Consider the following 14,853-nt stretch of genomic DNA (forward strand, 5'->3'; position numbering starts at 1 on the left):
TCAGCGGATTCTTCGCACAATAGGTATTTTGGAGACCAGCGGGGTCGCTTTCACTACTTTTCAGTTTTCTGGAGCTGTCTTCACTTGGTGGGAGGCTTACGAGAGGTGTAGGCCTGTTGGTGCAGCACCCCTTACCTGGCAACAGTTCTCCGTTCTCTTTCTAGAGAAGTATATGCCACAGTCTCGCAGAGAGGATCTGCGCATGCAGTTTGAGTGGTTGCGTCAAGGAGAGATGACTGTGATGCAGTATGAGATGAGGTTCTTCGAGTTAGCTCGTTATGCTATTTGGTTGGTTCTGACAGATAGAGAGAGGATTAGGAGGTTTGTGGATGGCCTCACTTATCAGCCTCGTATTCTCATGATTAGAGAGACGGTGTCTAGTGCTACTTTTGAGGAGGTTGTGGATATTACTCGTGAGATTGAGTCAGTTCGTCGCCAGGAGCGAGATGAGAGGGAGGACAAGAGGCCTCGAGGATCTAGTAGTTATGGTGGTGCTCCTTCGAGAGGTCAGTTTCAGCATGAAAGCGGCCGTCCATTCAGGTATGCTTAGCCAGCCCACCCAGGTTATCGTGGGGCATCATCGGGTCATGGTTCTCACAGTTCTTATCAGGGCTAGTCATCACTTGGTGCCCTTCCAACTCAGGGTTCTTCCCGTGCTCCATCAGTTCAGGGATCTTCTACGCCAGGTGCATCTGCTAGTCATTCCAGTACTAGGGGTTCCCATAAGTACCCATCTCTAATGCCCAGGAGTTAGGATGAGTGTGGAGAGATGGGTCATATGTGGAGGTAGTGTCCTCGTCATCTTGCGGGTTTATCTCAGTAGAGGAGTCAGCCATCGACTTTAGCACCAGTTACTTCACCACTACCCGCCCAGCTTGTTAGGGGTGGAGGTCAGTCAGCTAGGGGTCGCCCTAGAAGGGGAGGTCGATCAGGTGGCAGTCAGTCCCGTTCCTATGCACTTCCAGCTAAACCCGATGTTATTGCTTCCGATGTTGTTATTACAAGTATTGTCTCAGTCTACCACATAGATGCTTCTGTACTATTTGATCCCAGTTCCACTTTTTCTTATGTGTCATCATACTTTGCTCGTTATTTGGATACGCCCCGAGAGTCTCTTGTTTCACCTGTTCATGTATCTACTCCAGTAGGCGATACTGTTGTTGTAGATCGTGTGTACCGGCCGTATGTGGTGACTATTGGGGGCCTGGAGACCCGAGTGGATCTTTTGTTATTATGTATGGTGGATTTCAATGTTATTTTGGGCATGGATTGGCTATCTCCGTGTCGAGCTATTCTGGACTGTCATGCTAAGATAGTAATATTGGCTATATCGGGTGCACCACGGATTGAGTGGCAAGGTTTGACTGATTATGTTCCTAGTATGGTAATCTCATTCTTAAAGGCCCAGCGTATGGTTGGGAGGGGTTGTCTTTCGTATCTAGCCTTTGTGAGGGATGTCGGTGCAGAAACTCCCAGTATTGATTCTGTTCCAGTTGTGAGGGAGTTTCCCGATGTGTTTCCTACAGACTTGCCGACCATGCCACCGGACAGGGATATTGATTTTGGTATTGACTTGGTGCTGGGCACTCAGCCCATTTCTATTCCGTCGTATCGTATGGCACCAGTGGAGTTGAAGCAGTTAAAGGAGGAGCTTCAGGAACTCCTTGATAAGGGGTTTATTCGGCCTAGTGTGTCACCTTGGGGTGCGTCGGTTCTATTTGTGAAGAAGAAGGATGGAACTATGAGGATGTGCATTGATTATAGGTAGTTGAACATCGCATTGATGATTTATTCGACCAGCTTCAGGGAGCGAGAGTGTTCTCCAAGATTGATCCCCGTTAAGGTTATCACCAGTTGAAGATCAGGGACTCGAATATTCTTAAGACAGCTTTCAGGACCCGATATGGTCATTATGAGTTCTTGGTGATGACTTTTGGGCTACCAATACCTCAGCAGTGTTCATGCATTTGATGAACATCGTGTTCCGGCCTTATCTTGACTCGTTCGTCATAGTCTTCATCGATGATATTTTCATATACTCACATAGTCATGAGGAGCACACGGAGCATTTGAGAGTTGTGTTGCAGAGATTAAGGGAGGAGAAGCTTTATGCAAAGTTCTCAAAGTGTGAGTTTTGGCTCAGTTCAGTGGCTTTCTTGGGACACGTGGCGTCCTACGAAGGTATTCAAGTTTATCCGAAGAAGATAGAGGCGGTTCAGAATTGGCCCAGACCGTCCTCAGCCACAGAGATTCGCAGTTTTCTTAGTTTGACGGGCTATTATCACCGGTTTGTTCAGGGATTCTCATCGGTCGCATCACCCTTGACCAATTTGACTCATAAGGTTGCTTCATTTCTATGGTTGGATGAGCGTGAGGAGAGCTTCCAGAAGCTCAAGACAGCCTTGACTACAACTCCAATGTTAGTTTTGCCATCAGCTTCAGGTTCCTATACCATGTATTGTAATTCTTCGAGGGTTGGTATTGGGTGTGTTTTGATGTAGGAGGGTAGAGTTATTGCTTATTCTTCTTGTCAGTTGAAGCCCCATGAAAAGAACTACCCCGTTCATGATTTGGAGTTGGCTGCCATTATTCACACGTTGAAGATTTGGAGGCATTACTTGTATGGTGTGTCTAGTGAGGTGTTTACTAATCATCGTAGCATCCATCACTTATTCAAGCAGAAGGATCTCAATTTGAGGCAGCGGAGGTGGTTGGAGTTGCTTTCATTTTGACGACCCGGCCAGTTGTCTCATGAGTACCGCTCTGTTTCCCCCCTTTTGGCTTCTTATTTTTTGGTTTATCGGTTCTATGTGCAATCGAGTTGGTTGGCTCGGATTCGGAGAGGTTTTGGTAAGGTTTGAGACACTTAGTCTCTTTTGAGGAAGCTTAAGTTGGAAAAGTCAACCGGATGTTGACTTATGTGTTAAAGGTCTCGGATGTGAGTTCTGATGGATCGAATAGGTTCGGGAGGTAATTTGGGACTTAGGAGCATGACCAGAATGTATTTTGGAGGTCTTGAGTAGATTTAGGCTTGAATAGGCGAAATTGGAATTTTGGCGTTTTCCAGTTGATAGGTGAGATTTTGATATATGTGTCAAAATGGAATTCCGGAAGTTGCAATAGGTCCATTGTATAATTTGGGATGTGTGTGCAAAATTTCAGGTCATTCGGGTATTGTTTGGTAGACTTTTTGATCAAAAGCGTAATTTAGAAGATTTTGGAATTCTTAGGCTTGAATCCGATGCGAATTTGGTGTTTTGATATTGTTTTGAGCATTCAGAAGATTGGAACAAGTTTGAAAGATGTTATGGGTTATGTTGGCATGTTTAGTTGAGGTCCCAAGGGCCTCGGGTGAGTTTCGAGTGGTCAATCGAACCATTTCAAGTTTTGGAAAGTTGCAGAAATCTGCTGTTGGGTGTTGCAGAAAATTGGCCTTCGCGTTCGCGAGTGGAGCCTCGCATTCATGAAGGGTTAGCAGGTGAAGCTGAAGTTTTGGCCTTCTCATTCGCGAGGGAGGTCCCGCGTTCGCAAATGGCTGGGCCATTGAGCATCGCGTTCACGAGAAGGAAAGCCGCGTTCACGAAGGTTGGAGTAAGGAGGCATCGCATTCGTGAGAGGTAAGATGTGTTCGCGAAGGAGGAAAATTTGGTCAACTTAAGTTTGTACTTCGCGAACGCGAGGCTTTGACCGCGTTTGCAAAGAAGGATTTGAATGCCTGGGCAGAATGTTTAAATAGCCATTGTCTGCGATTTTGGGGTTAACTTCCACCATTTTTGAGCGATTTTGGAGCTTTTTGAAGAGGATTGAAGAGGGATTCAAGGGGGGACACTTGTAGGTAAGATTTATGGACTTAATACTCGATCCTAATGTGAATTCTACCTAATTAATCATGGAATTTAAGCCTAATATTGAAGAACTAGGGCTTGTATATGGAGACCTAGAATTTGGGATTTGAGGGGCCGTTTGTGGTTGGATTTTGATGCTTTTGATATAAATGAACTCGGGGAGTGATAAGAAGTCTATTGATGTAATTTTTATCGGAATTCGAGACGTGGGCCCGGTGGTCGGGTTTGGTCAATTTCGGGATTTGTGTTGTAATTTGATTTCTTTCGAGTGGGCTTTGTTCCCTTAGCATAGATGGGTTTGCACTGATTTTGGTTAGATTGGAGCATCCGGAGGTCGATTCGAGAGGCATCGCAAGCTAGAGATTTGGACTGGATAGAGGTGAGTAATGATTGTAAATGTTATCCTGAGGGTATGAAACCCTGGATTACACATCGTTGTGCTATATTGAGGTGACGCACACGATAGATGACGAGTGTGGTATCGTGCACCTTTGGGGATTGTTACTTATTCCATCCTGAATGACTGTTTTACCGTGTATTTGATTGAAAACTATTTGCTATCATCATGTTTTGGGCTGAATGCCATATTTGGGACTCGTGCCAACTATTTGAAATCTTAGGGGATTTTTACTGATATTTCCTCACCATTAGACTTTATACTTGTACTTAGTCATGCTATATTCTACTATTTTCATAACTCAGCCATGTTTACTCTGTTTTAACACTTAAAATGATATTTTGGGCTGAGCATCATGTTTTACTATTGCCCTATTGTCTTATGAGATTCTGACTAAGGCTGAGGGCTTGTGTTGTGAGGATACACTGATTCATGATTATGAGCCCGAGGGTCTGAGATTGTATGCCATGAGGTGGCTTGTTGATATGAGGTCGAAAACCTATTGATTATGCCACGAGATGGCTTGATATTACTTGGGCTGTAAGGGCCCCTCCCAGAGTCTGTACACCCCCAGTGAGCGCGAGTACCCATTGTGATATGAGATATAGCCCGAGGGACTGGTGTTGTTCTATGATATTGCCCGAGGGGCGGATTCTGTTAACTTTCTGCCCGAGGGGCGGATTTTTATGTGTTTATCTATTCTAGCTGCCTTTCATTTAATTGTTTAACTGTTAAAAAGGCGTTTTAAAGAAGCTTCTTCTGAACTAAGTGTTTTTATATGTTTTCGCTGTTTCATTGTTTTTACTGGTTTTATACTGCTTTGTTTTAGCATGTTGATGTGCTTTTGCATGATTTTATATCACTCAGTCTTCATTTATTATTATTACTCACTGAGTTGGAGTACTCACTTCATTCCGTGCACCCTGTGTGCAGATTCAGGCGCTTCGGGTCCCGTTAGCAAGTGTTGACTTCTTCCAGCTCAGGCGGATTCAGAGATTCACTAGGTAGCTGCTTGGCGTCCGCAGCCCAGTGCTTCTCTCCCTCTCTTATTTACTCTGTTTTTAGTTCTGTAATAGACTATGTAGACTTTTCCTGTCTTTATTCGGATAGTAGATGCTCATGACTGGTGACACCTCGATGTCGGGCTATGTGTATTCTGCAACTGTACTGTTTTACCTTCTTTTGAGATTATTATTATGTTAAATACTTAATTTATATTATTTTAATTGCTTAAAATGAATTGGGAGTATGCCGGCTGGCCTTGTCTTCACGAGAGGTGTCATCACGACCAGATCTGGATTTAGGGTCGTAACAGTCATTGTACATATTGATTTAATGATGGTAATTTGTATATTTATATGGTCCTTTTTTATGGATTTTCTACATGATATCTGTACAAAGATAATTTATTTTTCACAACAAGGGTCAAGATCAATATGTGTTTTATCAGCAAATGGTGTCATATCTACTGTTACTCTTCGCCAACCATCAACTTTTAGCTGCACTGTCATATATGAGGAACGGATTACAAAATTTTGTTGAACAAGATGATAATACCATGTTGCTACCTTCTCATGGGAGAGAATTAATTGTCTAATCTATTGATTCAAAAACTAAGAAATGGAGTTGTTTTAGAGGTGGATCCAGGATTTAGGGGTTACGAATGCTGACCTAATCGATTTGATCAACTCGAGCATCGGTTCGGGTTATTCATCATTTTTATTTATATAGACAAATAGTTCAAACGAAAGAAAATATAATAACTATAACTAATTGATGCAAAGCATAAAATTCCAATAATATTTTTAATATCATACATAATCTATTTACAATTGTCCCCGACAAGCTTTCATATTTTGAAAACCATCAATAATGACATCATTACTTACATTTTTAAATACATCACGCTCTGTAATTAAACAATCATTTAAATATTGATCACCCATGTTGTTCTGCTCTTTATTCTTTATCTGTTTCATGGATGAGAATGCTCTCTCCACAGTTGCGGTAGCAACAGGTAAAATAAGTGTTAACTTCACAAGTAAATAAACATATGAATAAGTCTCCACAAGATTTGTCTCAACCAATATTTTTGCCAAATCACTAATTCCTTGCAGGGTGGAGAACTTGGGATTGCCATCTCGCATATGAATTATGAAAGTATCTAGTTGATAACTTAAGTCTCGAATTTGTATTTCATCAACTCATTTGGGTAACATTTTTCTAAAGTCATTATTCTACCTTTATCAAAATTATCAAAAGAATTGGTTGGATTCAAGCTAGCCATCCCAACAAGCAAATCGCTACTCACTATATCAAAATCGTCATTAAGCTCTTGAAGTTGCACATTAATTATAGATAAAAGATTCAACACGCAAGTATTAAGACCTCTTATCTCTCCCCTCATGTTACTAGCTCCACCATAACCTTGTCCACGTATTTGGGATGGACTTAATGAGTGGTCCGAAAGCAAAGACTAGATTGCTTCCTTCAATGAGCACGCCGATGTATCACTAACATGGACAAGACCAACAAATTGTTCTACCTCTTCAGCTTTCTTATCAACATAACGCAAAACAAGAGCCCTTTGTTCTTTGTGTGAGATATCTTTGGACTCATCAACTAATTTACCATTGTAATCTCCATTCAAGTCTCTAATTATAGCCTTTAATGTTTCTTTTGCACAAGCATTGATAACATCTTTTTGGATCATAGGGCAAGTCAAAGTATCATTTTGTGGAGCATTTTCTAATATTACTTTTCCCACATCCGGATGCTTATCCCCATGCTATCGTAAGAATCCTAGAAAGAGGCCTTGCTTTGTTGAAGATTCACTTTCGTCATGGCCCCTAAAAGGCAATCCATATAATAATAGAAGTCTTGCCACATCAATATATACTTCTGAACGCATTCGATACTCACTTTTCAACTTCTTGGAGTTCTTGTCAAAAACAAATTGAATTGATTGATGATGATTTGATAAATCTAGCATCTTCTTGGAACATTTATCATGTACACTATTAACATCACCAACATGTAAACACAATCTTTCATGACCCTTATTCCAAGCCCTAAAACCTTTTTTTGTATAAAATTCACCCTCACTTCCATGAATAAATTTATTTTTGAACAAATAACAACATAAGAAAAATGCCATATCTTTCTTCACACTATACTCCAATCGTTTAGAAAATTGACCGTTGAACCAACTTGGAACAAATTGATGCATTCTTCCTCCTATTTGAGTTTTGGGAAATTGATGCTTGGAAGGTTGACAAGGACCTTGTTGAATGTAATGTTTGCTTACTTCATCTCGTACTCTAGGGTTATAGTCAGCAATAGGTATTCTTTCTCCTGGATCGCCTTTAAGTGACCTCAAATCGAGTTCATTTATAAGATAGGAACGAATGGCATTCACTTAGATCAAGGATTGATAACTAGGACTTGGTTGAGAATGGTCCAACCTCGTGACAAATTTATCCATCACAATTTAATTCCTATCAAATAGAAGTTCATTCCAGTGAGAAATATTGAACAATTTCTACTATGTCATACCATCAACAAATTTAATTAGTTTAAATAACTCAACCTTCCCTAATATTTTTGTCGTTGTTAAAATAGAGTTAATTTTGAATTTTCCTTGATCAAAATTATTTGAGATGTTCTTTCTCTTTTAGCCACGATACTAAATTCTACAGTGAAACCAATTAAGAGGCATTTGATTTTCAAACACAACCAAAAAATACATAACAAAAAAAATCAAAATAACGACAATAAAGTTTAGCAAGAACACTAGAATCCAACTAAATACAAAACAAAAACAGAGCAAGAACATATATCTGATGGGGAAAAAATAACCACATAGGGTTAAGAAATAAACATGAGGAGGAGAGAAAATTTTACAATGATGGGCGTAGAGCAATGACTAGTGAGCAATAAAGGTGTGAAGCATCCACAGAGATAAAGCAAAATAAATGCTAACAGTAACAATCTAACTGAAAAACGAGAAGCAGAAGCAGAAGCAGTGGCGTGAATGCTGAAGCAGCGAGAATTGGAGAAAGGGAAAGGGGAAAGTGACGTAAGGGACTTGAGGAATTGGGCCTTTGTTTTACCTTTTGAAAATTGGGATTTGGGAAAGATCCTAAAAAAGGATTTTAACTTTCTATTAGGAGTATTAATTATAAGATAATATTCTATAAAGAATACTTTTATTATTATTTTACCTTATTTGTTTATACTTAAACAAACAAACAGAAAAGTCAAACAGTTAATATAAAATATAGAAGAGTGTGTTGTGTAGTGTACTTAATCTCCTTAAATTGCAACTAAATGTAACCCAAAAAATTATTTGCTCCCCCCTGGATTCCAACTCTTGCCCTGCTGAACGAAAAGGCAAAGTTTTGCCATTGGCACCTTTGCCACTTTTGTTCTACAGGTGGCACTTTAAATATATATCATATTTCTTATATATATTTACATATATACACAAAGTATTTGCCGAATCTTGCGGGTGGCATATCACTCCGAACCATGTACATAGATCCGCCACTGAGTTGTTTGCTTATGTTAAGAAATGTTAACGCTCTTATCACATAAATTGGGAAAGAGGGAGTATTAAGAGATTACAATTAGATAGATTTTGATGATAGTGTTCCCAATATGGATAATTTTGATATTAAACAAAATCAATATTGTAGGAAAATGATGAAATTAATTTTGCAATGGTATGTTGGCATTGACAAGGTCAAACTGGATAGAGCAATATTAGGAGCTCATTATTTGCTTAAATTACATGGCATTAACTGATGCTATGCTTTCTCATTGAATGAATATATATTATGACCTATTACTCTCTAATCTTTCCCCGGACCCCTGCATGAACATACTTTATTACTCATTTAGTCCCCTCACTTTAATTAACTCTCTCCCTTTGTTTACTGAGGTGAACTTTTCTGATAAGCATGTTTTGTCCTCTCTTTCTCTAGATCTCCAGGGACATTTTGAGATATTATGTCTATCAGGATCCTTCTTGGTTGGTGATAGTTGTGGGACTCAGGTGAGGACCGGTGGCCTTAATTCTCTTGTTAGTCCAGATGGTCGCGTCAATATGTGGCGGAATTGGAGGCCCTCTTATTGCTGCATGTCATATGCAGGTACCTGTGAAATCTTGTCCATCATCTTATGGAAATTCTTCAGGCAGATATTTGAAAAAGAATGTTCTATTTTCGTGCATATTATGTTTGCACGTGTGACAAATGAATGCAGTCTGCTTTTAGGTTGAATATAATTAAGTTGACATTTCAATTTTCGGTCCTCAACTTGAATCTGATAGTGATTGCTTACAGGTAATAGTAGAAAACTACTTATACTCGATATCAAAGGCAAAGACTGTGGGAAGTGTACAAAATGCAGACCAGAATCTCGCCCCCACCTTTTACATGAAAGTCTGGCCTAGTTCGTGGCAGACATATGTACAAACTAGACATATTGTCATTTGATTTGATGCAAGGATGACTTACAAATGTAGATTGACGAGCATACATAGAATGAAAAGTTAAAGCCGATCTCTCCATTCCTACCATCTTAGACTGACACGTCTTTTCTTATAACTCGTTTCCATCACAGATTGTATTGAAATATTTTAGTTTAACATGCATCTACTACTCTTACTTTTTTCGTCCCTGACAATACTAGTTCAATTTACGTCTAAGGCTTGAACCGAGTTTGTGTTGCGAAATATGAATATCCTTCTTATATAGACATGAAATGTTTAAATTATACTTTGACCAATTTGTCATGTTTTTATGATGGAAGACATGCTTTCACTTTTCTTGTCTTCAGTAGGATATATATTGTGTTTATTCACCAGCCTGGTTATTTTTTAATTTCATTTCTTTTCTATCAATGAACCCAAAACAAACAAACCTTATTTAACTTCAATTGTTTACTCCACATCAATTTTAGAACCACTTCTTTATTCTATAAATATAATATTACAAGTTCATGCGATCTTTAGCCAAGTTGCTTCACAACACTTAAATTGGCTTTTTGCTTTTCAGAATGAGGTGAAGACTTTCTTCCGGAAAAAGAACTGGCCTGTAGGCCCACCTTCAGGCAAAAGGACCAAATTTACTGGGATTTCAGCAGCTTCTTCTGGAGTCAAAGGCCTAGTATTAAAAGTAATATCTGTTTTCGTATAGCTCGGACAAATACATTTGACCCATATAGAAGAATACTTTTGGGCCACAATTCTTGTGTATGCATTCAAGGCAGCTTTTGAGAATTTATAAGCTGCCATATCAGCGGGCCAACCCTTTTCTTCTAATAAACCCTCCTTCAAGTCCATAAGATATTTAATCAATACTTCATCTACTTTTTCTGTTTTAAGTCTTTCCCCGTCACTTAAAGCTTTTATGGCCCATTCATTTGATACCAGCTGAATAGGTATTTCAACAAAAAAAAATTGATGTAAATAGACATCCATTCAATCGCTTAAATTAAAAAAATAATTCCGACGGCCTATTTGTGTAAGGATCTCTTTCAAACACGGGAAGGTGAAAAAGAAAAATGTGATATTGTGAGCCGCAACTTTTTACTTTTTTATTGTAAATTTTTGATTCCTAGTACTTCTGGTGGGGTTCTACTAGATATGTTATTGTTGTTGTACTTGATTCATAGCACTTATCTCAAATTAGGTACTACAGTAATATTTTGAGGTCAAGTTTAATAACTTTGGGCCTAATAATTCAAACGAAACTTACACTATATATATATATATATATTTGTTTGGTGCAATTGCTGGGTGCAGATACACTTTTACCATATTTTATTAAGTCGTTATTAGCAAATAGAAAGTGAGGGGAAAAAAGTAATTTCTATATTTTGTAAGGAAATAGTCCAAAGGTTAAGTTAGGATTACCTTAATTTTTCCAAGCGATGAAGAAATATTAACAACCCTTAGTAAAGGACACAAGAGGTGCAGTGGAATAAAGGCTTCAATCATTCTTTTTCTCCATAATAATTAGTTGTTACACATTCTTCTGCCAATTCAGAAGTCTCTATGAGTTTTCCATTTGACTTGATTGGAGCTTCATCCTCCTGCATTAATTAGTATATTTTACCGATAACCATATAAAAACACTCGATAGATCATTTACTCAACAGATTATGCTTCAATCCTATATAAAATTAGGGTCGACGGTATGAATCTTTAAAACAAATCCAGTAGCATCGGGTTGTTATGAAAATGTAAAGAGAAATAAAGGGAAATATATGAACTAACCTCAGTTGTAATGCCTAAAGCCCGAGCAGCATCTCGTTCTATTAGCGTTGGAAGGACTGAAAGATTTCCCTCAATCATTAGTCCATTAATTCCTACATTATTTACCTGCAAATAACCATTTTATCACTTTCTTAATTACTAATTATGTGTGATGACCTAAAAGGATCATCTCGTATTTTAGAACCCAATCCGGGATTCCAAGGCCTTCAAAACGTCATTTTCATTCTTCTTGATTTGCGTACGCAGTTCGGACGTATATTCAAAAAGCCCTTATGTGAAATTTTTTAAGAAATAATGAATTTAGGCTTAAAAGATCATTTTTGTTGACTTCGGTCAGCGTTTTGGGTAAATGGACCCTGACCCGTATTCTGATAGTCCCAGAGGGTCCGTAGTAAAATATTGGACTTGGGCGTTTGCCCGAAATTGAATTACGAGGTCCCTAGCCCGAGAAATAAATTTTTGAAGAAAATTATTTACCTGATAATATAAGGATTTTTGGAAATTTAAGAACATTCAATCTTATTGGTATTGGGCCCGTATTTAAATTATGTCTATAAAAATTGGTAAGAAACGGAGTTTAAATGACGTGATTCGGACCCTCGGTTATGAAAATAGAAACTTTAAGAATTCTTGAGATTTTCATTGATTTTAATTTTAGATCCGTAGTTTTAGGTGTTATTTTAGCGATTCAATCGCATGAGCAAGTTTGTATGATATTTTTAGACTTGTGTGCGTGTTTGGTTTGGAGCCCCGAGGGCTCGGGTGATTTTCGGATAGGTTTCGGGATGTTTTGGACTTAGAGATTTCAACTATTTTGCTCTTGCAGGTGCATAACTATATCCTTCTTCGCATTCGTGAAGGAACTCTCGCGAGCGCGAAGAGTAAAATTGTCTGAGTGAAAATTCTTTCTACGCGAACGCGAGGCACATGTCGCAAACGTGGAGCGTTGGGGGCGTTACCCTTCGTGAACGCGACTTGGCTTTCACGAACGCGAATGCCATTTTGGTAGGGACCTGGGGGAGGGGTGAAATACGCTATGCGAACGCGGCCAACGGCTCGTGAACGCGAAGGTCGAGGAGTGAACCTTCGCGAACGTAAAGGCTCTTCAAGCCAATGCTTCGCGAACGCAACTGTCACGACCCAGATTTTCCACCCTCGGCAAGCAAACTAATGTGAGCTAGGCAAGCCAATTATTTGAACAAATTACTTCTTTATCCATTTTATACTCTTTAACAATTATAAAGCCAAAGAGTGTTGACCTGCAAGAGTGTGTATATATATATCTAATACAACTGTTTGAACCTCGACCACCCAGAACTGGTGTCACAGTACCACTGGCGATATAAGAATGCTACATACAAAGTCTGAAAATAAACGATACACTGTTTCTGAATTAAGGAAATGAAACAGGAATAAAGGGATAAAGGGAGACGCCAGGGCCTGCGGACGCCTGCAGGTCTACCTTGGATCTCCGTATGGACTGAAGGAAGCCACCCAATATACAGACCAAATGCTGCTGCTCCGGGATTTGCACATAGTGCAGAGTGTAGTATCAGCACAACCGACCCCATGTGCTGGTAAGTGCCTAGCTTAACCTCGGTGAAGTAGTGACGAGGCTAGGACCAGACTACCAAATAAATCTGTGCAATTCAACTATATACAGCAAAAAAGAAGAACAATAATATACAGTCAAGTATGGGAGGGGTAACATGCTGCGAGGGAACTATCAATTTAGAATAGAAAGACAACAGGTCACTAAAAGAAACAACATTTCTCGGATATCAACAAAGAACCAGAAATCAATAAGTGCACGGCATCACCGTTCGTGCTTTTACTCTCGTCCTCACCAAAGCAATCAAGTAATGAAAATGTGCATGGCATCACCTTTCGTGCTTTTACTCTCTTCCTCACCATATAATCAATATAATCAGCACGGAATGGTACATCGTGCGGCACGACATCACCCTTCGTGCTTTACACTCTTTCCTCACAAATCATACACGGCATCACCCTTCGTGCTTTAACACTCTTTCACCAAAATAATACACGGCATCACCTTTCGTGCTTTAACACTCTTCCTCACCCATACAACAATCGCAAGAATAGGGCAAGGGAATAAATGAGATTACAATAAGAATCTCGGCAAGGGAACAATAGTTCAGCAATCAAGTCCCGGAAAAGGAATAACATCAAAAGAAGCATCAACATCCCGGCTATGGAGATAACATCAAAACAACAAATTCCCGGCAAGGGAGATAATATAATGATTCTCTTCTCTTTTTCACTTTTACTTCACAACTTTGAGCCAATGCTCTAAAAGATTCAATTTCCACTTATACTTTCACATTTCATTGTACAACTTGAATCAACGCTCCTCGATGTTCAAATGTCACAATTACTTCCACAAATTTTACCCAACAATAGAAATCATCATCAAAGCATGAATAATACAACAAAACCATAATAATCACAATATAAGACTCATGGGCATGCTTGACACCAACATATAGATACTTGTCACCATGCCTATACGCCATACTCGACAAATATCACATAGAAAATAGGACTCGACTCTTAATCTCTCAAGCTAAGGTTAGACCAAACACTTACCTCGATGCCACGAACACAATTCAAGCCTCTACTATCGTTTACCTCTTGATTCCGCCACTAGTTCACTCGTATCTAGCCACAAGTTACTTAATTACATCCATAAATGCTAAATGAATCAATCCTAATGCATGAAAATAAGTTTTCCAAAGTTCTACCCAAAAAGTCAAAAATCGCCCAGGCCCACATGGTCAAAACCCAAGGTTCGAACCAAAACCCGATTACCCATTCCCCCACAAACCCAAATATATAATTTGTTTTGAAATCGGACCTCAAATCGAGGTCCAAATCTCCAATTTTTAAAAAATCTAGGTTCTACCCAGAACACCCCATTTCCCCCATGAAAATCATTGATTTTGAGTTGAAATCATGTGAAAAGATGTTAATGATTAAAGAAAACGAGTTAAATTGACTTACAATCGATTTGGAAGAAGAATTGTCTTTGAAAAATAACCCAAGAGGGTTTTGGTTTTGAAAGAGTGTGAAAAATGAGAGATTTTCGGCTAAGTTATAAAATTGCAGGTTGTAGATATGGGAATTGCGACCAGGGTTCACAATTGCGAACCCAGACTTCTGCTAAGTTGGGATTTTCAAACAACTTCTCACATCTGCGAGTTGGGAATTGCGAAGAATGCGTCGCATTTGCGACGACTGGCTAAGAGGGAAGCCATCGCATTTGCGATAGATTTCCTCGCAATTGCGAGGTCGCTGGCCAGGGCCAT

General features: G+C 39.2%; 1 protein-coding gene and 1 pseudogene across 1 annotated transcript; both read right to left on the reverse strand.

Annotated features, from left to right (window-relative positions):
* Window positions 1-6,718: 6,718 nt before the first annotated feature.
* LOC142164218 (uncharacterized) lies at window positions 6,719-7,471 on the reverse strand. Its single transcript, XM_075221691.1, has 2 exons — window positions 7,142-7,471; window positions 6,719-7,030 (listed from the first exon to the last, which is right to left on the reverse strand). Exons 1-2 carry the CDS (start codon window positions 7,469-7,471, stop codon window positions 6,719-6,721), a joined length of 642 nt encoding a protein of 213 aa, XP_075077792.1.
* A 2,826-nt stretch (window positions 7,472-10,297) lies between these two features.
* On the reverse strand, window positions 10,298-12,037 carry LOC107806410 ((-)-isopiperitenone reductase-like; annotated as a pseudogene).
* Window positions 12,038-14,853: the final 2,816 nt, after the last annotated feature.

Source organism: Nicotiana tabacum, chromosome 1 (genome assembly GCF_000715075.1).
Source record: "Nicotiana tabacum cultivar K326 chromosome 1, ASM71507v2, whole genome shotgun sequence".
Lineage (NCBI taxonomy): Eukaryota > Viridiplantae > Streptophyta > Magnoliopsida > Solanales > Solanaceae > Nicotiana > Nicotiana tabacum.

Bases quoted from the DNA above. Each gene is read 5' to 3' on its own strand.
- LOC142164218 (XM_075221691.1), bottom strand. From the start codon at position 7,471: ATGCATCAATTTGTTCCAAGTTGGTTCAACGGTCAATTTTCTAAACGA. The intron at 7,031-7,141 runs GTATATATTGAT...TTCTTACGATAG, and splicing joins AGTATCGAATGCGTTCAGAA to CATGGGGATAAGCATCCGGA.